The sequence below is a fragment of the Canis aureus genome, chromosome 26 (assembly GCF_053574225.1).
Source record: "Canis aureus isolate CA01 chromosome 26, VMU_Caureus_v.1.0, whole genome shotgun sequence".
NCBI classification, from domain to species: Eukaryota; Metazoa; Chordata; class Mammalia; order Carnivora; family Canidae; genus Canis; species Canis aureus.
In genome coordinates this window covers 41,903,896-41,924,477 of record NC_135636.1, presented here as the reverse complement: position 1 = coordinate 41,924,477, position 20,582 = coordinate 41,903,896, and the positions used below count along the sequence as shown (strand labels likewise).

The following is a 20,582-nucleotide window of genomic DNA, read 5'->3' as shown; positions in this document are numbered from 1 at the left end:
GACTGTATTTTAAAAGAGTTGAACATCATAAAATAGGCTGCTTTAAAACATTTCAGCCATGTTTTTCTCTAAACACGTATCTTTTTAAAACAAGTCTGCAAGCCGGATAGTATACACACCCTTCTCCTCCTTGTATTTTTTCTTATCTAATATTTTTGTGATCTTTCCAAATCAGCTCATTCAGAACATATTTAGATCTATGTTATGCTTTTCCCTGGTGGCATAAATTTCACTATATTGATCTGTCATGGCTAATTGAACAAAACAAATCCTCTGTCAATGGACACTTAAGCTGCTTCTATTTCTGATGTTACCAGTTACGACAAATATCCAGGCTCAGTTCCTGAGGGTAGCACTGGAGGGTCAAAGAGCACACAGCTTTGAAACCCTGCCTGATGCTGCAATGACTGTACAAGAGATGGCATCAGTGCACATGCCTGTCAGCAAGGTCTGCTTTCCAAATGCCCATATCAGAAGTGGGTATTAGCAAACTTAAGATACGCCAATCTGATGAGTACAAAACAGACAGGTGTTTTGCTTTACATTCCTTTAACTGCGAGTATCAGGCTCAGAGACTTTAGCTAGGGCTCTGCGAGTGGGGGGCTGGGGTAAAAAGACCCCCTCGGCCAGGAAGAGACAGACCTGGATTCCAGACTCACTTCTTAGCTACAAGACTGAGGGCAAGTCATCTGAACTCTGGGCACCTGAGCGCCCTAAGGCTGCAGAAGGAAGCTTCTGCACAGCCTGCCCCTGCCTCCTAGGATGTGACGGTGTGGAACTGGTGCTGGAAAATGAGACGCACCCTACCACAGTGCCAGGGAGATGCTGGTGATGACAGCTGGGCACAGTTACCTGGTAGGCCAGTGGAAAGGGACCATGTGAGAGTGCATCCTTTGCTGCCAGATATAAACCAGGGACAAGGTAAGGGAGTACAGCAGAGTGTAGGGGAGCAAGAGCCCACGCTGGAACAGCTTCACAGAGAGAGTTCTTGTGGTGGACCCTGCCCAACAATGACTGTGCTGGCACACGAGCTCCCAAGTTACGCTCTTCGAGCCACTCTTGTGGAAAAGGGGCCTGTGGATATGCTGGGGAAATGCTATGATGTGTGTCAGCTCACAATGCTCTTGCAGTCCCCAAACTGAAACTGCATTTCCCCCAAGATTTTCCAGATTCTTGTTGACTGTTGGGTCTTGTCCTAGCTAACTCTCACCGATGCCAATGCCAGGGAATACATTTTTGGAAATGTCACTTTACAACATTACAAACATAGGAGTCTCCAAAATTCATAATTAGTAGTTCTTACTGTTTATGGTTTTAAAATTGCAGGCATCAAATGTTCTAGAAAGTTATCAGGAGTTAGGTTTACATTACAGAATCTGAAAGCCAGAGTAATAAACAAAAGATAAGGGAGTGCAGTATCTGGCTTGAAGGAATTCTGCTGCCTCTCCTGCCAGGGGAAGGCTGGGCAGCCTCCCGAAACGGTGTAGCAGAACAAAGGCTGTGGGCAGGCCTGCGCAGGACCACACAGAGGCAGAACTCACCGCACAAGAAGGCCACGGTCCGGAGGGTCTGCTGCATGAGGATCTGGGTGACTGGGGACAGGTTATGGTGCGTGTAGTGGGACATCACAATGCCCGAGAACAGGATGGCCATGATGCCTAGAGAGAGACCAAGAGGGAAAGCAGAGAGACATGAACAGCACAGAAGAGCACCTGCTATTTGATACACAAATAATATCGTATATTTTCTGCAGGTCACTGGACCCTACAGTGTTACATATATTCAGAAAAGGAAAAGAAAAAGCGAAGAAAGTACTACCTGAGGCCTCCTGGAGGCTGCAGAGAAATGCTACAGGCCCCCTATCACTGGCAGCAACCTTACCAGCTGGGTGATCTCAGGCCAACCTTCTTTACCTCTCCAAGCCTCAGCTCTCTCTTCTGGGCAGGGGACTAACAGCAGCTTCTCGTGGACCTGCCAAGGGGGTACTGGGAACAAGTGACTCTCACCCACAGACAGAAACAGGGCAGGTGAATCACTCTTGGGGCAGAAAGGGAGCGTAAGAATTGGGATGTAGAGACTGCATGGACTTTCATTTCTTTTCTAATTTTCACCTTAATCACCATAATCTTTTATTTTTTATTTTTTTAAAGATTTGTTTATTTATTCATAAGAGCCACAGAGAGAGAGAGAGAGAGAAAGAAAGAGAGAGACAGAGACATAGGCAGAGGGAGAAGCAGGCTCCCCTCAGGGATCCTGATGTGGGACTTGATCCTGGGATCATGCCCTGAGCTGATGGCAGATGCTCAACCGCTGATCCGTCCAGGCGTCCCCTACCATAATCTTTTAGATTACAAAGAGGAGTGACTAAAAAAGGATATGTGTCCTTTCCTGAAAGCTCTTCACGAGAGTCCACACCTATTGCCCACTGCCCCGATCATTCCCACAGTGCTTTGTGTGGATGGGTTCGTCTGTTACTGCTGCTCTGCCTCGGCAGCAGCAAAGGGGTCTCACTGTCATGTAAGGAAGCTGAGATGTTTATAAAGTCATTAAGTAAGCTGCTAAAATGGATTACAAGTGAAAATTTATAAGAAAAGTTGTAGCTCACGCCTGCCACTCTAGTGACAGGGATGAATGGCTGACTCGCCACTTAGAAAAGGGATGAAAACCACTGAACTGTAGTAGAGACATTGCAAGAGCTCAGCTTGCATTCTCAATACCATTCCCACAGGGGTAGGCCTGCCACCTTGTGTGACCCACCAGGCACTGCGAGCCTGTAGATGGGAGGCCTAAGTGGTGACCAATCTTCCTTCTAGCTTTTTGAGAGATACTACAAAGCTGTTTCTTATGGGAAATCTCCCAGCTTTTATTTATTATTATTTTACCTTTCTTTTTCTCCCAGCTTTTAATGATGGCAACTAACTCAAATGTTAACAAAATTTCTGTATAGATAAACAAACCACCTCTGGAGGCTGAATTTGGACTCTATGAAAATGGGTCCTCTGGCCAAAGCAAGAGTAAACAGCCAGCCACCACATTTTACCCTGGGTTAGTCTAAGATCAGAGCATCTCTTGAGTTCTGAGGTTTAAAGGAAAGAGTCAGCAGCATCAGAAGTGGGTGCAAAGGCCCAAGGGACAGTTCAAGTGTCTGCCCTATGAGCCGTCTCTCAGCAAAGGTGGCTTCTCCATTACCCAGACTACCCTTATCCACTGTAGCTGCCACCACACAGGCTGTAAAAACACCAGTGGATAAATGGTGTAAACAGGCTCACTTGTAGAGATAAAAGACATTGGTATTTTTTTTTTAAGATTATTTATTTATTTGAGAGAGAGACAGAGAGACAGAGAGCAAGTGAGTGAGAACAAGTAGGAGACAGAGACAAAGGGAGCAGCATACTCCCTGCTGAGCAGGGAGCCTGATGGGAGTTCAATCCCAGGACCCCAAGATCACGATCTGAGCCAAAGGCAGATGTTTAATTGAAGGAAAGAAGGGAGGGAAGGAGGGAAGAAATCCATTTCTAGTCTCAGTTAAATCCATTATTTTAAATGTAATGAACAATGATGATGAATAGACTCAAGTCCAAAGGCAGAAGGTGAAGGGTGGTCCTATCAAGGTATAACTTCCACTGTATTGTACCTTCCTGTGGGTAAAATATGAATTTCCTGAAGGCTGGATCAAATCACAGTTAGTTTTCTTTGTTAATTACCTCAAAATAAACCCATTTTTCTATAAAACATCCAGACTCAGAGGTAGAGTAAGAGACTCTCCATTCACACCACCTCGCCCCAAATTAAGTTTCTGATACAGGTTGCCAGTTCTTTTCCTAAGCCATAAATCTGTCTTTAAAAGGCAATGAATAGGAGGATCACATTATGTATGCAGCATGGATTATCAGCAGAGGGATTTTTAAAAGACCTCCAACACTTACCTGCCTTTGCACACATAACAGAATCCCAACTCCTGCCCAGGACTAGAGAACTCTGTGGGCCGGGGTCCCCGCCCCTCTGTCCCAGCCACGATGGACCTCTGCTCCTCCTGGAGTGTGCCAAGCTATCTCATGGCAATATGGGAGGTCAAGCACTGCTCAGGAATCATGCCCTGGGCCCTCCCTCCCTTGGCTGCCTCCTTCTCACCATACAAGCCTTAGCTCATGCACCACCTATTTGAGGAGACCTTCCTGACCCCCTGCTGCAGGACACACCTGCCCCCATGCTACTCTCTATCACAGTGCTCTGATTTCTCTCCTTCCTGTCACTTCTTCACGCCCTGAAAATTATGGTATGTGTTTGCTTACTTGCTTCCCATCTTTCTTCAGCAGTTGGGAACCTGATCTGGTCTTGTTTATGAAGGACAGCCCCAGTACCAAGGACAGTTCTCAGCCCAGGGTTGAATGGATGGATAAATGGTTATCCACTTTCTTTCTTAAAACTTAGCAATATATCTTGGGAGTTCTTTCCACGGCAATACAAATAGGTTAAGTTCACTTAGTGGCTGCACAGGATTCCATAGTAAGAGCCTACCCAAACTTATGTAATCTTTCTCTCCTGTAAATGAACATGTAGTTGCTTCCAGTTTTTTTCCCATAGGCAGTGCCACAAATAAAGGACTCCCCTGGCTGTGTACCTGTGTACACGAGGACTGCACACTCACACTTTCTACCTTTGGCCTACGTCTTCCCAACTTGGCACAATGTGTTATATCCTGGTCAATCTTGCAGATTCACCCTTCAACCTCCAAGTCCCATCCTCTGTGACTCGCCATGACAGTGGTCGCTCTGCTCCAATCCATGGCAAAGGTGGGGTCTAGTTATCCTAGAATCTTTAGAGCCAGAGGGCAAAGTGGCCCCTGAAACTGGCCTCAATAAACAGAATAATTACTGTTGATAGAGTTAGAAAAGATTCTGAAAAGGGCTAACACTTACTAACTCATAATTAGAGGGAGAATTTTTTTTTAATTTATTTTTTATTGGTGTTCATTTACTAACATACAGAATAACACCCAGTGCCCGTCACCCATTCACTCCCACCCCCCGCCCTCCTCCCCTTCTACCACCCCTAGTTCGTTTCCCAGAGTTAGCAGTCTTTACGTTCTGTCTCCCTTTCTGATATTTCCCACACATTTCTTCCCCCTTCCCTTATATTCTAGAGGGAGAATTTAATTTGCTGTTGAAGCCAGTATGTTTGTGAGAGGGAAAGGGGGTATTATTAGTTTACATGTTGGGGGTACTAGGGCCAGTAGGGTATGTGGTCACCCCAGCATGCCTCTGTCAGAGCTCTTACTTGCATCCTTCCCTTTAATCCTCACCACGAGCCTCGGGGTGGCTCTTTTATAACATCCATTTCATGAGGAGGAAGTAGATGCTCAGAGTAGATAAGTCAGTTGTGTGAGGTTACACAGCTAACGAGAGACGGGGCTGGGATTTAAACCCAGGTCTGTCTGGCATCCTTAACTGCTGTGTCCTAAACATATGGTTTGGGTGTGAGTTGGGAGGACAGCATCCTGCTCCCTGTTCTTGGGAACTGCTCACTCAGTCATTTGTGACAGGAATAGTGCAGCATGAGAAGGAAGGGGGGACATCACCTTTCCCGCTGTGTTCTCACAGCAGGACTAGAAGGTCCTCCCAACACACCCGGGCTATCCTAACCTTGTCTGTGAACCCAAAAGACAAACAGGGGCAGAGCCCAGCCAATCGCCTAGACATGGCCAAGCGTGCCCTTGGCTTGCGTGTGCTGAATTTGGCTCATGTAGCAAAGGTCCTTAAAGAAGTGAAACCCGACAAACAGAAAACACAGTTTCTTGGAAGACAAGAAAAACACACCCTTGTTTTAATCACAAATTTGAAATGGATGCACAAAATACATCTTTGCCAACCAGGTACTCAGCGTTCATCTCAAAGGGGTGTGGAGCAATTTAGAAAAACAGAGGTAAAAATAGCTAGGCTAAAGCCAAATGACTCAAAGGTAATATTTATGTAAGTGCCAAAATTCGGGACAGATAAGAGAAGGAACTTGATGACAGATACCACGATGAAATTACCCAAGAGAACTGGCTTGGGAACAAATCAAACTAAGAACAAACAAAACCATAAGATTTATAACGAGTTCTCCAGTGAAAATGGCCAGAGTCCTCTCTGCTTCCTCCTTGGCAGGATCTGCTCGCAGAGTACCCATATGTGATTCTAGAGAGTGACCTGCGGGCAGGAGATTTCTGCTCAACAGTCATTAAAAACCACTGGGGACTTCCACTTTGCTAGGCAGACTGCTGTCCTGCCATAAAAAACTAGAAAACCTGCTAGAAGATGTGAAACGAAACTGTTTTCCGATGTTGGGTACTGCAGGATAGGATCTCGGAAGGGAAACATTCCTGACAGAAGGGAAACAAAGTGGCCACTTCTGCTCCAGGCCCCAGCCCAGCTTCTGCCCTGACATAGCTTCCAGGTTGAGGCTTAGGGAGGGGAACTCCAAAACCAAGCCCAGCAGGGTTGGTCCAGCTAAGAGGAGACAGGTGAAAGGAATAGGCCAACATTCCTTTCGAGGGACTCAAAGCAGTCATAATACCAGGAGGGGGAAAAAAAAAAAAATACAGGAGGAAGGGCCACAAAGAAACAGAGCTCTGGAGAGCTACCATAGCATCCCCCTGAATCTTGTACTGTACTGGTCTGTCCATGTGAGGGGTGAGATTCCAAGAAGTTAGGGAGACAGCCACTAAAAAAGAATAGGCCAACAATTCTTGAAGCAGACACAGGGCTGGTAAGTTTGTGTTTGCCCAGGCCAGAGTGAGGTAACCTTGTAATAGATGAGCCAGGAGGGAGAGGCCTCGGTAGGGCACTGTGTTACCTCTGGGCCTGCCGACAAAGTCAAAAAATCAACCCCAAAGGGATTAAAGTGATTCTGAGAAACTCAGATACACAGCAGAAGAAAACCCCAAATTCTGCGAAGAATACAGTAAAATCTAGTATTCAACAACATCATAAAATTTACAATGACTGGTATTCAATCAAAAACTATTAAGCAAGCAAAGAACAGGAAAATATGACTTATAAGCAGAAGAAAAGTGAACTGACCAAAGACAACCTAGAATTGACAGAGATGATGGAATTAGCAAAGGAGGATTTACAGCAGCTGTTATACACATGCTCCATGTGCTCAAGAACGTAGACAGTAGGGCAGCCCGGGTGGCTCAGTGGTTTAGTGCTGCCTTCAGTCCAGGGCGCGAACCTGGAGACCCAGGATCGAGTCCCACATCAGGCTCCCTGAATGGAGCCTGCTTGTGTCTCTGCCTCTCTCTCTCTGTCTCTCATGAATAAATAAATAAAATCTTAAAAAAAAAAAAAAAAAAGTAGACAATCACGAACATGGATCTCTCTCTGTCTCTCATGAATAAATAAATAAAATCTTAAAAAAAAAGTAGACAATCATGAACATGGAGAGAAATGGATGATACAAAAATGACTTAAAGGAGGGGCACCTGGGTGGCTCAGCGGTTGAGCGCCTGCTTCTGGCCCAGGGTGTGATCCTGGAGTCCCGGGATCGAGTCCCACATCAGGCTCTCTGCATGGGGCCTGCTTCTCCCTCTGCCTCTGTGTGTCTCATGAATAGATAAATAAAATATTTTTAAAAAAATGACTTAAGGGGAACTCCTGTAGATGAATACTATAATATTTGAAGTGGAAAATACACTGGATGCAACTAACAGGACAGTGGGTGTAGCAGAAAAAAAGATCTGTGAACATAAAGACATAGCAAAAGAAACCAGGCAAAGTAAAGCACAAACACCAAAGATTGAAAACAATTAAAAAGGCCAAGTGTATTATGGGATGACAGTATATTGTTGATCATTTCAGTAACTGAAGTTTCAACAGGAGAAGAGATGGGAGAACACAAAAAAGTGTTTAAAGAAATGGGTAAAAATTTCCCAAATTCGTGAAAAGCTATAACTTCATAAAGGATAAACCCAAGAAGCTCAATGAACTCCAAGTAGAATATAAAGAGGACTATTCCAAAGTCCATCAAAATCAAATTGCCACACAACTATCAAAATGGCTAAACTTTAAAAAATTAAAATAAGTGTTGATGAGGACAGGAAGTAGCTGGAACTCTCTCATGCATTCTTGTGGGGATGCAAAATGGTCCAGTCATTTTGGAGAACAGCAGGCAGTTTCTAATAAATACTCACTGTATCACCCAGCCACCTCACTCTTAGGTATTTATCCAAGATAAATGAAAATATGCATACATGTTCGTAGCTAAAATCTGGAAAAACTCAAATCTCCTTCAAATGAATGAATAAAATGTAGTGCAGTAAGAGTGTATAAGCTACTGACAAGTGCAAAACCATGGATGTCTCTCAACAACATTACTATAACTAAAAGAAAGGAGACACAAAAGTCTATATACTACGTGATTTCATTTGTAGGACATTCTGGAAAAGGCAAAACTATAGTGATAGAATGCAGCTCAATAGGGGCTCGGGGGCAGGCCAGGGGATTGACTGGCCCTTGGCGGTCTGACCCCATCCTTTGAGTGAAGGCTCTTTAGATGCCATATTCTGGGAAAGAGGCACCACTGGATGAGTATTTTGATCTCTGCTACAGGACAGTGGGTGAAGAGAAAACATGACCATGACAACACCGAGACCCTGAATCCAGCCAGACCTGAGTTGACCCAGGTCAAGGGTCAGTAAATCCCCTTTGTTGCTTAAGCTTTTGGGAGTTGTGACTGTCTCTTGTGATTGAAAGAGACCCCACTGGGATGCCTGGGTGGCTCAGCAGGTTAAGCATTTGCCAATGGCTCAGGGCAGGATCCTGGAGTCCCTGGATGAGTCCCACATCAGGCTCCCTTCAGGGAGCCTGCTTCTCCCTCTGCCAGTGTCTCTGCCTTTCCCTCTCTCTGTCTCTCATGAATAAATAAATAAAATCTTAAAAAAAAAAAAAAGGGACCCCACTGATCTAACCTCTTTCACCAGGCAGGACAACATGCCATCAACCCCAGCAGTTCAACGTTTCTGTCACTTACCCGAGAGCGAGATTCCTTCTGCGAGCCCATAAGGAAGATAAGCAAAAATGATCATCATGCCAAACTCCAAGGAAGGCGTTTTCCTCAAGTCAATATGCTTTAGCACGTAAATAACAGTTGTCAAGGAAAAAGAACCAACGGACAGTTGATGGGAGATGTAGACAAGTCACAAAACTGCTGCCTTCCAAATATATAGGGTAAGCAACGGATGTGAAAGGCTTTTGAACATCCCAGGGTAACACATGAAAATCTGTTTTTTTTTTTTTTTTCCTTTTGCAGGCAGACTGTTTTAAGAAAGGGAATCGGACAAAACACCAACAACTGTAAATTCCTGAGACAAATGGTGGGGATTTATAAATGAAAATCAACGTAAGTAACTCATTTAAAAATGCTGACTTGAAAGGCTGACAATGTGCCAGAGCTACGGGGGCAAAGCTGGGGTTGCTGGGGCAAAGCTGAGGAAGCAGCCAGAATGAGGACAGCCCATGCTACCAGGAGGGCCTGGGCTTCCGGGGCTGCATCACCCTTTATCCCCTTCCTCTGACGTCTGATGAGACAGCTGATGGAGTGGCCAGAACTCTGGGGTAAAGTGCCCCACTGAAGGACCTTCTTTCTTTCCTATTCCTGGAGATTTCTAAACTCCTGCTCCTATGAAAGGAGAGTCTTCTCTCTATTCAAATACAGCCCACACGCCTATGCTGGGACTCACTGAGCCCATCTACTTGGCTTCATCACCGCCGAAGGTTCTCCATCCTCCCTCCCCTTAGAGAAAGATGAATATGGAGGAAAATACTGAACTAGAAAAAGTTCTTTTCCATTCTGTTTATGGTATAATATGAGAAGCTGTCAGCCAACAATAGAGCCTTTAGACTTCTGGACAAAGGAGGTGAAGGAAAATTCAATAGGACGGCAGACAAGCATGCCTGTCATAGGCAAGGGTGGCTCTTCCGGCCATCTGTGGACCAAACTGCTCATGGAGGAGGGCCAGGTGGCCAACTCCCTGAGACGCAGGCTTGGGCTCCCACAGAAATGGTCTGGTGCCTGTTCCTATTTTAAACATGATGAATTTTCTACAGCGATGAAGGTGTCATTGGCCTTAATGAGCCTCCTTCCTCCTCTGGCTGGAACAGCAAGTGTATGGGCTGTTGAACAACGCAATCCAGCGTGAATACCTTGGATGGACCCACTTTGCAAGTCTCTTTTCTGGACCTCCAGATAATCACTTTCAGTGGGATAATAAAGACTTTCTCAATTTAGTATTTTCAGAGGAAATTAATTTCCAGTTTTCTGACTATGAAAAAGGAGACAGTGGAAACGGAAAATCTTCTCTACTGAGAAGCAAGCTCCAATGGTGTGTGTGATCAAGACACTCTGAAAAGTGAGGCCCTAAACTGTACACGTCACATCTAAAAGTGGTTGGGTGTTAATGAAAGTGCTCCCCAAGCCAAAACCATGTAAAGGTCCTTCAAATGCAGCCTTACACTAAAACTGGCCTCTTAAGCAAGGGGGTGGAAATGGCTGGAAATGAATCTAATTATGAAAATCTTCTCAGCCATGCTAGTTCATCATATTAAAAGGATATTAATGCAGAGATTAAGCCAGTGAGAGTGCCGAGTGCTGCTGAGCCAAAGAACATTTTGAGGAAGTAGCCAAGGGCTTGTAAAAATGTTTGCCACCCACTGACATCTGACATATTTTTCCTTGTTAAACCTTCAGCTGTGCTAGGAAATAAAAGAAAAACAGAAAGAAGTTAAAATGTTATAGACAAAGTTATTAGAAATCAACTAAAACCCAAAACTGATTTTTTGCTTATGTGCTCCTTCATTCCTTCTGCCACTGGGCTGGGCCACTTATTGGTTCACCTACTTTGTGAACTACCACCTACTGTGTTACCTTCCAGGGTGGGGGGTAGGGGGCAGGGGTATGTGTGGGAGGGTGTTTCAGGGAGGAGAGCAGAGGACCTGCTCTGCAGGGGCTCCTTCAGCCTGGTAAGGAATATGAACAAGGCGGAAACAAATGACCACCTCGGGGAAGGGCAAAGGGCTGCAGAAACACAGGGTGGGCATCTAACTCAGCCGGGTGGTGCCCAAAGGAGTTTTCTCATGACATGCCGGCTGGCTTCAGAATTGGAAAAAAGAAGAGTTCACAGGTGAAGAAATGAGGGCAAGTGCCGCCAGCAGAGGGAACAGCGCGTGCAGAGCCAGGGAGCCCATTCTGGGAGCATTCAATTCCACACATTAGTAGAGGTAGAGCCCAGGAACGGGCCGGGGAGGGGAGGCGAACAACAGCAAGAGATAAGGCCAGAGCGGCTGTCATGGCAGACCTGTGAGAGGCCAGGAACCAAGGTCAGGAGTGGCTTTTGCATCCCGAAGGCCCTAGCGAGCCATGGGGAGTGCTTCCGGTGGTGGCAGGCCCTGTGATAAAACCTAGAATTGAAGTGACGGCAGGAACTCCGAGAGTAAGGGCTGAGGGAGTGGACTTAAGAAGACTGTTAGGAAGAAGAACTGAAAGGATTTTCCTTTCGGGATCACAAAACAGGAAAATGTCAGAAACCATTAAATTCAATTAATGGTTTTATCCTCAAAGGGAAAACCATTATACCCTGACGATGGAGTTACTCTCATTAAAGATCCTCCTAATGGATCCTACCTTCAGATGACCTCTCAAATCCATCCACTTCTCTCCCTCTCTCTCCTTACCATCCTCCGTCCTGGGCCTTATGTCTCAGGGCTCTTTCTAAACATCCTTGTCTTCCTAGGGACCAACCCATTCTCCACTTACTGGCCGTTAAAATGTACTATCTGATTGGGTTACTGGCCTGTCCAAACCCATCAACCCATCTACTGCTTTTTAGAAGGAAGCCCAGTCTAGGGGATCCCTGGGTGGCGCAGCGGTTTGGCGCCTGCCTTTGGCCCAGGGCGCGATCCTGGAGACTTGGGATCGAGTCCCACATCGGGCTCCCGGTGCATGAAGCCTGCTGTGTCTCTGCCTCTCTCTCTCTCTCTCTCTCTGTGACTATAATAAATAAATAAAAATTAAAAAAAAAAAAAAAAAAAAAAGGAAGCCCAGTCTAAGCAACACTTGACTCCGTCCACCATATATCATGACCCCATCTCCTCCTCATCCAGGGAGGGCCCCAATGTTATGGTGGGCACCCCTCTGTAGGTCACTTTTTACTGCTCCCTGACCCTAGTTAACTCCCCAGTTTGTTCCTCAGAACCCACTGTCAGTGTCACTTCCCTGGGGACACCTGCTCTGACCCCTTCACATATTATAGGCTCCCCTGGTGCTTGACTTCATGGCAAGTGCCAACGTTGTCATTCACATGTCCATCTCGATCATCATTACGCGTCCAGGGCCTAAGGCAGAGCCTGGTATGCAAAGACACTCAGTACAGTTTTGCTGGATCAGTAAACAAAACAAAGAATTGTCCATAAAAATATTTAGCTTCTTTAATCAGCGTTTCATGAATTGGTATAATTTCAAAGCAGGATAATCTCTGATAAGAGGACAGCTTGGTCAAATAATCTCAGAAAATTTTCAGCAGTGATTCACAGCTGTAGTATAATAATGGTTCTGAAAAGTCCCACAAAAAAAGAAATCTAACTTTTTTCACATAAACGTTTTCTAAACTCACTTGAATGCACAACGTCCTCCATCCCTTTCTTTCCCAACAGACCATATAGGTTAATACCCCACCTTGAGGAGTGCTGAGAACCAACAAGGGTTCTCACTGGACAAGTGTTTTTGAAGGCTAAACTCACCCATAGTTCCCAAACAGATCTGTAGGCCACTTGCACATAGTGCCCAGCCCCCACCCCTTAGAGCTGCCACGGCTGGTTCACCTGGTTCACCGGTTGGGGCCACTGCTTTCTTTTCATGCAGAGGCTCCATGGAAGTGTCTCACTGGTGAGGCTGCACTAAAGGATAGCAGCAGATGAAGGACAGAGGCCAATGGTTTCTGAACTCAGGGTAACTGAAAGTAGAATCTGGACTCTTTCTGGCCTGGTAAATTTCTACATATTTTGTTTCTCACACTTAAAAGAAAACAAGACAATGCTGCGTCAGGATCCATCTCATTAGTTTACACTGCAGCTAGAGAGCACAAAAAGGTTTCCTCTACAGCAATCGTTATAAGAATAAATGGTCATACTAACAAATCAAAGCTAAAACTAATAAAGTCAATGAAAAAACAGAAGATAGCTTTCTTGCACTTATGAAAATGAAAACATCGAAAAAGGGGTATAATTCATTCACATATTCAGTTGCAAATATAAATGTGTCAGGTCACTTGGAAAGTGATCATTTATGAAGTAGACTCTGAAATAAGACATAATTCTACCTTCTGACCAAGCAAAGCTGACAACAATCCCCTCTGTACTGCTCTCTCGCCCCCTCAAAACAGGCAGGCCTACCATGCCCCCTCTGCCTCTCCAATCTGAAAACGCCTACTGGCTCACAAGACAGCTTGGCTGAGAAGCCTCACTCCAATCCCTCAGAGAGTCTGTCTCCCTCTTGTACTCAAGGCACTGTGCTCACCTCTCTGTGAGCATCCTTCTTCTACCTTGGACTGACCTTGGCAAGTCCAGCTGGCCTCTGAGCAATAGAGGGCCTTCACCAGATGCTGAGAGTGGACAGCCAGCCTGTAGCACACCCACCCCAGCCTAGAGACCAGCAGTGGTGAGGTGGGGGCTGGACACTATATATGCATATGGCCCACACATCCAGTTTTGGGAACTGTCATCACAGGCGATCTTGGCCTTCAAAAACACTTTTCTAGAAAGAAACTCTGGCTGGTTACAGTGACTCCATGATTTCACATTTTCAAAAGAAAATAGCTCCTCAGGACGCCTGGATGGCTCAGCGGTTGAGTGTCTTCCTTTGGCTCAGGGCATGATCCTGGAATCCCATGATCAAGTCCCACATCGGGCTCCCTGCATGGAGCCTGCGTCTCCCTCTGTGTCTCTGCCTCTCTCTCCCTGTGTCTCTCATGAATAATAAAAAAATAAAATAAAATAAAATAAAATAAAATAAATAAAAAAATAAAATAAAATAAAATAAAATAAAATAAAATAAATAAAATAAGATAAGATAAAATAAAATAAAATAAAATAAAATAAAATAAAATAAAATAAAATAAAATAAAGAAAATAGCTCCTCATCCTTAACCTTCTTGTGGCAAAGAGTCCTGGAAAAGTTCAGAAAACATCCTAATTCTGATGAATTTTTGAAAACAAAACAAATTAGAGACAAAGCAGTCGTGTTGAGCTCCTAATGTGTAAAAATAACTCATGATATCACCACCAATTTGGACAAAATACTTCACTGCAAATGTTCAATACGTGCAGCCAGGACATGAGACAAAAGACAAAACCCAAAAGTTAAAGGCTTTCAGGGTAGATCTTAAATTAGAAAAAATATTGCCATCAGATTTTTATTTTTATTTTTTTATTTTTTTTAAAAGTTTATTTATTTATGATAGTCACACAGAGAGAGAGAGAGAGGCAGAGACACAGGCAGAGGGAGAAGCAGGCTCCATGCACCGGGAGCCCGACGTGGGATTCGATCCCGGGTCTCCAGGATCGCGCCCTGGGCCAAAGGCAGGCGCCAAACCGCTGCGCCACCCAGGGATCCCCGCCATCAGATTTTTAAAAGGTCTTATAGGCATGATGTATGATAACTGCCTAATAAAGCTCCAGAAATTTTTGTCAAGAGAAACATGAAAAAGCCAAAAGTGGGGAACTTGCTAAACTGATCACAGTAAGTTCATAGAAAGGAATACTCTGTAACCAGTAAAATGAGGTTATGGACAATTATTTTTCAACTCTGCTCAATGGAAGAGTTATAATACAGTATATGGGGTATAAGCCCATCTCTACAAAATGTGTGTATACTTCCAAATTGTCAACTATAATTATCTCTGGATAGTAATAATGCATGTACTCTCTCTCCCTGTTTTCTAAATTTTATATAAAGAAATGTATTACTTTTAGAATAACAAAAATATTTTAAAGTTTTTTGTTTGTTTTAAGGTCTGCTAAGCACCTCTTGCAATTAAACAACATTTGGTAAAGTTCTTCCTGCAAAAGTGGGACAAAACTAAGACAAACACAGGAAACAGTAAATGGGGGACAGGCAAAGAAGAGGAAAGGACCTAACATGAACTTATGTCCGGTGCTTTTCACACAGCATCGTATTTATTCAATCCTCGAATCCAATCCTAGGCTGGGGCATTATCACCTTCACTTTACTGCTGGGAAACACATAGCTCAGAAGGGTAAAGGAGCTGACCCAGGGTCACACAGCTGTTAAGTGGCATCAATGGGACTTGAACCCAGGTCAGCCTGATTCCAAAACCTGAGTTCAGGTTCCTTCCACTATAAAACATCATTTTATTCCGACATAAAAATTCAGAATGTCGTCTGTAATAAAGCTTTTAAGAAAATGCTGACTACAACAGAGTGGCTATGCTTAGCCAGGAACCCCTCAACAAAAGAAGTCAAGTCAGTATTCAGATCATGGAAAGTCTATTCTTTTTTTTTTTTTTTTTTTTTGAAAGTCTATTCTTTAGCAGAACACAGACTGGCTCCTAAAATTCTCTTAGCCCATCTTGAAACACTGTCCAGGGCTCTTTTCTCCAATTGCTTTGACTGTCTGTGCCTTCTCTGTTTTTGGTAAAACTGTCTGGGTCTTTCGCCCATACATGCTAATGAATGAATACCACAAAAGACAAGGAAAAGAGGAAGACAAGGACAAGAGCCCTGTGTCAGATAAATGCATCTGAGATGATCTTAGATTCATTTCTTTTTCTCAATGGCTTCTTGACATTTTAGGATTCATCTATAATTTCTCAGATCCTATCAACAAGGGTGGTAATACCCATGAACATTTGAAAGAGATTTACAGTTTCCAAAGTAGCTTTCACACAATAGCATCTCAAGTTGGGATGCCTGTTAGTATCACTAGCTTATTTTACAGCTGTGAAAAGGAAGGTGATGTGCAATAACTCCTCACTGGGAGAGCAGGGTCTCTGGTCTACTGCTTTTGTCTGCACCGAGGCTGTCCAAACATAGATCCCTCAACCGGCTGCTCCCTCATCATTTGTGGAGCCAATTAAGAACCTAAGTTCTCAGAACTACCCCAGATCAACTGAATCAGAAGCTGAGAGTGGGGCTTGGGACTACTCTGGTTAATACGCACCCCCAGGGACACTGACAAGAAGCTGAACTTGAAAGCACTGCTGAAAGGTAGGTCCTAAAAGGCAGGTTCGCCTCTGATCAGCCTGGGCCCTGACAGTATTGCTGGGGTGCCTCAGGGCCTGTCAGGACAGAAGATGTAGGATCGTGTGAACCCATCACCTAGAGGACAAGCAGCTGTACACGCAGCTGCATGGGAACATTTGTCCTTCTGATACAAGGGCACTTGAATGCCATCCCCAAAGAAAGGATACTCACTTGGTGAGGACAATGGAGACTGCATCATTGAGAATACTCTCTCCAAAAACCAGCATGTTGAGCACTGGGTCCACGTGAAGGGCATTGAAAATAGCAATAGTGGCCACTGGATCGACAGCAGAAATCAGGGAGCCAAATGCAAAGCTGGAAGAAGAGAAAAGGAAGGGGTCATTCAGAATGCTTTATCACTCGGCCCACAAAATAAACAGCAAAGCCAGAGACTGTACTTGGTATAACATGTTGGTGCACACTGGAGCTGAAGTAACGACAGGAGAAGGTGTCTTCTCTCCCACTTACGGTATCTGCTGGCAGACCCTGTGCCAAAGGCAGTAAAGGCCCACACCACAGGCAGTTGTTAGGAACGGCCTGCTTTCCCACCACGAGTCCTAGGACTTTACTGGATTGATAATGGCTGGGAGGACTTTTGCTTAAAATATACTACAGACATCCCAGCCTTCCTTGTCAGAGCAGCCTGAAGCATGATGGCCCAGGGGGGCCTCCCCTACAGGGCCCATGAACCAGAGGTGTGACCTCTGCCTTTCCCCTTGCCACCAGAGTGCCACCTGTGACTGATCATACCTGCCACTTAGATTTGCAACATAGTCAATAGTCAGCAGCAACTCTGGCGTCCTTCAAGGGGATGGACTGTAGACACCAATGCCAGCGCTGCCCCCCCCCAGACCAGCAGCGCCCCCTAATGGTGCCCAGGAAGGTGTCATTCTCTCCAACAAAGAGGTATTAATTGCCTGAAATGTTTCAGGCACCGAGGCCAATAATGACAGCTAACATTTATGTCCCAAGCACTGTTCTGAGCACTCACTACTCCACAGAGCTCACCACTCCCATGTGGGGTGGTACTATTACCACCCTGATTACATAAGAGAAAACTGAGGGGCAATGAGGTTAAGTAACTTGTTCGGGGTCAGACAGCAGTTAAGAAGTGGCAGAGCCAGGATCCAAACCCAGGCCGTCTGGCTCAGAGTCCGTACTCCTGACTGCTACACTGGATACAACAGCACCCAGAGACCAAGGCCAATTTGGAAAATAGCAAGTGTTACATGGAAGATCAGAGTGACCTGGCGGGGGCAGGGGGACAGGCCACTTAAGAGTGGCTGGTCAGAAAAGGCCTCTCTGAAGAGATGACACTTATTTAAACAAGCATCTACGAGACAAGAAGCAGATGGCAAGCCAGGATCTGGGGACAGAGACAGCAGTAAGCTGCTTCTGAGGTGGGAGTAAGCTTGATGGCCTGAGAAATAGAAAGGTAAGCATGGCAGCAGCTCCTGAGGGTGAGTGGCAGGAGATGTCAGAAGCTGGCAGGCGAGGCAGGGCCTCATGGGCCACCTCAGGAGCCTGGAAGATCTATTCACTCCACCTGTTTGTCTTTTTACCCCGAAGAGTTCTTGTGTGCCTTCCAATCCCCTCAAACAACATGCCTAGCACTGCTTTCTTTCTAGCTCAGCAGACAGATGAGGTCTGCCCCCTTCCACAACAAAACAGGGACCCCCAAGGGGGCAGACCTGGGTAGAGAAGGAAGCCAGAGACTAGCCACCTCTGTTTCCTGCCCTCTCACCACGCTTGGGAAGGGGGAGCAACTCACCCGGAACAGGCGGCAGGCTCTGCCCACTGTAGCTTCCCCAGCAGCCCTGCGCAATCACGTGAGTCTGGGCTCAGGCAGAGCAGAGCCAGTGGGAGGAGAGGCCTAGTTGCCTTGGCCAGCTACAGTTTGCTCTATAAGTCAATAATCTGGCAGCTCCCTGTGTTTGATTAATGTGAACTCGTGCAGGATAGCCCGCTTACCTCAAGGACAGCCTCTGGATCCCAAGTTGAGGAGCAGAGCCCGAAAGACAGTCTCAAGTCTCAGTTCAGAGCTCAGTTCCACACTTGCCCCGTCCTCACAGAGGTTGTCACATGTCACCTGCCTCTCGCCCTCACTGTGAGTGCCCAGGGAGTGAGTCCCAGGATCTGTACTGAGTATGGCCTAGAGATATTTGTGGAAGGCAGGCAGGAGGGGGGGAAGGAGGAAGGCGAGGGGGAGGAGGAAAGGTAACACCACCAGATGACTGCCAACCTGGGGGGCCCTGTTCCACTGGCAGCCGACTTTGAGGCCCTCCTGCTGCATTCTCGACATGGAGCTTGTCTCTTCTCCTTGTCTTTAATTCCCACTCTCCTCACTTGGGGCAAAACACCAAGGGCCTCAAGGGAAAAGAAGGTCTAAAAAGCATATTCTGAATGCCCCAAAGACAAAGGCGAGGGAGGGGGAACCTGGGAGCCTTTGATGGCCTGTGCGTTGGGGGGTGTGGCTCCACTGGCCCTTCCCTCCATTCCGGGGGACAGTGCGGCTGAGCAGACAGCCACGGTTCTCTGCTCTGCATCCACACCCCTGGTTTTGGTAACAGCACCCCAATTTTCCTTTGGGGAGCCTCCCCTCCCCGCACAGAGTTGCATGGGGCTCTAGGAGCAGGCAGGGGACCCTACTTTGGTCCAAGAGGGCCACCACCGGGCATTCCACCAGGTCATTGGGAATCAGGTTGGCCCTCGGGCAGAGCTGGCTAGAGTGGGGGCAACATGAGCCCAGAGCCATCAGCGCTACCACGTGGGACAAGTGGGACCAAGGATGAAGCTGGTTGGAAGAGTGCACAGAGACATGATGGGAGGAGAGATCCCTGGATGGCATGGACCCCAGGGTGCCGTCATGCTGGAAGCCATCATTCCAGGACACTTCAGTTCTCTGAGCCAACAACCCTTTCCCCCACACACAAAAACTAGTTGTGTTGGGTTTCAGTTGTACTAAGAGAGGCCCAGTGCCATCCTTTGTCACAGTCCCTGTAGCAACCTGAACTGAAACCAGAGCAGGAACCAGCAGAAACTGATGAATGGACAGTGAGATAGGCGGATGGAAAGATCTGGGTTAAAGCAAATGCAGTGAGACAGTAATTGCAGAGTCCAGGAGGTGGTCATTTGGGTGTCCACGGGTGTATGCTTTGCCTTTCCTCTACGTTTGAAATTTTCATAATAAAAAGTTGGGCAGAAATGCTTTGCACAAGTCATAGAACGCATTTAGCTTGGGTTGGGGGGGGGGGATCTATATCGGGACAGAGCCCTCTGGGCAGTGAGCATGACACGTCTCAAGTATGAATGACCCAACTCTTTGAGGTCGGAGTCTCAGGAGTCATGTCATTGTGCCATCAGCTGCTCTCCTCCTCACTGTCATGGCTGGTCCTTGAAAGGCCAGGAGCTAAAAGTCCAACTTAAAATGTGTTCCTGGGGCACCTGAGTGGGTAAAGCATCTGCCTTCAGCTCAGGTCATAATCTCAGGGTCCTAGGATCGAGCCCCACTTCAGACTCCCTGCTCAGCGGGGAGTCTGCTTCTCCCTCTCCCTCTGTGCTCTCTCTCTCTCTCTCAAATAAATAAATTAAATCTTAAATGCTACAATAAAATATTACATGCAACAGTTATTTTTATGTTTTCTATTGTGCAGAAGTCTGTGGGTATTATGTTTGACTTAGATGGCATTTTGAAAAATTGACTAAGTTGTCAACATTTAAAAACTAGAAAATTCACTATAAAATCTGGAAATCTGGCTTCTTGTGAAAAAAAAATTTTTTTTAATATTTAGTAATTTGGGGATCATTTTCTCACATGGTGATTACTAGGTAGAGCTGAGAAGTGGCTGTCCCCTTCAAACAGGGTGCACTGTTAGGGTCACCACTGTGGCCACCCCTAGACGCACAGTGGCAGGTCCCTCTGGTAAGCACTCGGCCAGGCCCCATGGCTGTGTGGGTTTGTGACTGCTAGCTAATTTTTCCCAGAGTATCCCCTATCTGGGGGGCAGTCACTTTCTAACAGGAAAGAGAGTATCTCCACATGGAGAAGAAAAACCCTACCTGGCTCTTATTCTGCTTTTCTAAGGGACAATTCTTTTCTCTACCTGAATGTCCCAATAAACATTGGTTCAATTCAATTGCATAAGAATTTATCAAGCAGTTTTTGGATCTCTAACCGGTTGCCCCAGAACAGGCTGAAGGACAGAATACTGTGACATTTCCTTTACATGACTGGTAGGGGCATTTCTTCTCACTTGCAAAATACTTACAAAATGCAGGGCCTTGGTT

The 20,582-nt window shown here is 45.8% G+C and overlaps 1 protein-coding gene across 5 annotated transcripts in view; it reads right to left on the bottom strand.

Moving 5' to 3' along the window:
• Nucleotides 1–20,582, bottom strand: part of SLC9A8 (solute carrier family 9 member A8) — a 70,634-nt gene that overhangs the window by 14,315 nt on the left and 35,737 nt on the right. For all 5 annotated transcript variants that reach the window (XR_013365433.1, XM_077873533.1, XM_077873532.1 and 2 more), the window contains 4 exons: nt 16,467–16,610; nt 10,595–10,733; nt 9,013–9,118; nt 1,542–1,658 (listed from right to left, as the gene is read on the bottom strand). Coding sequence is in view for 4 of the 5 variants with exons in the window: in XM_077873533.1 (XP_077729659.1) it covers nt 1,542–1,658; nt 9,013–9,118; nt 10,595–10,733; nt 16,467–16,610 (506 nt within the window). In the remaining variant the exon portion in view is untranslated. The remainder of the gene's footprint in view (nt 1–1,541; nt 1,659–9,012; nt 9,119–10,594; nt 10,734–16,466; nt 16,611–20,582) is intronic.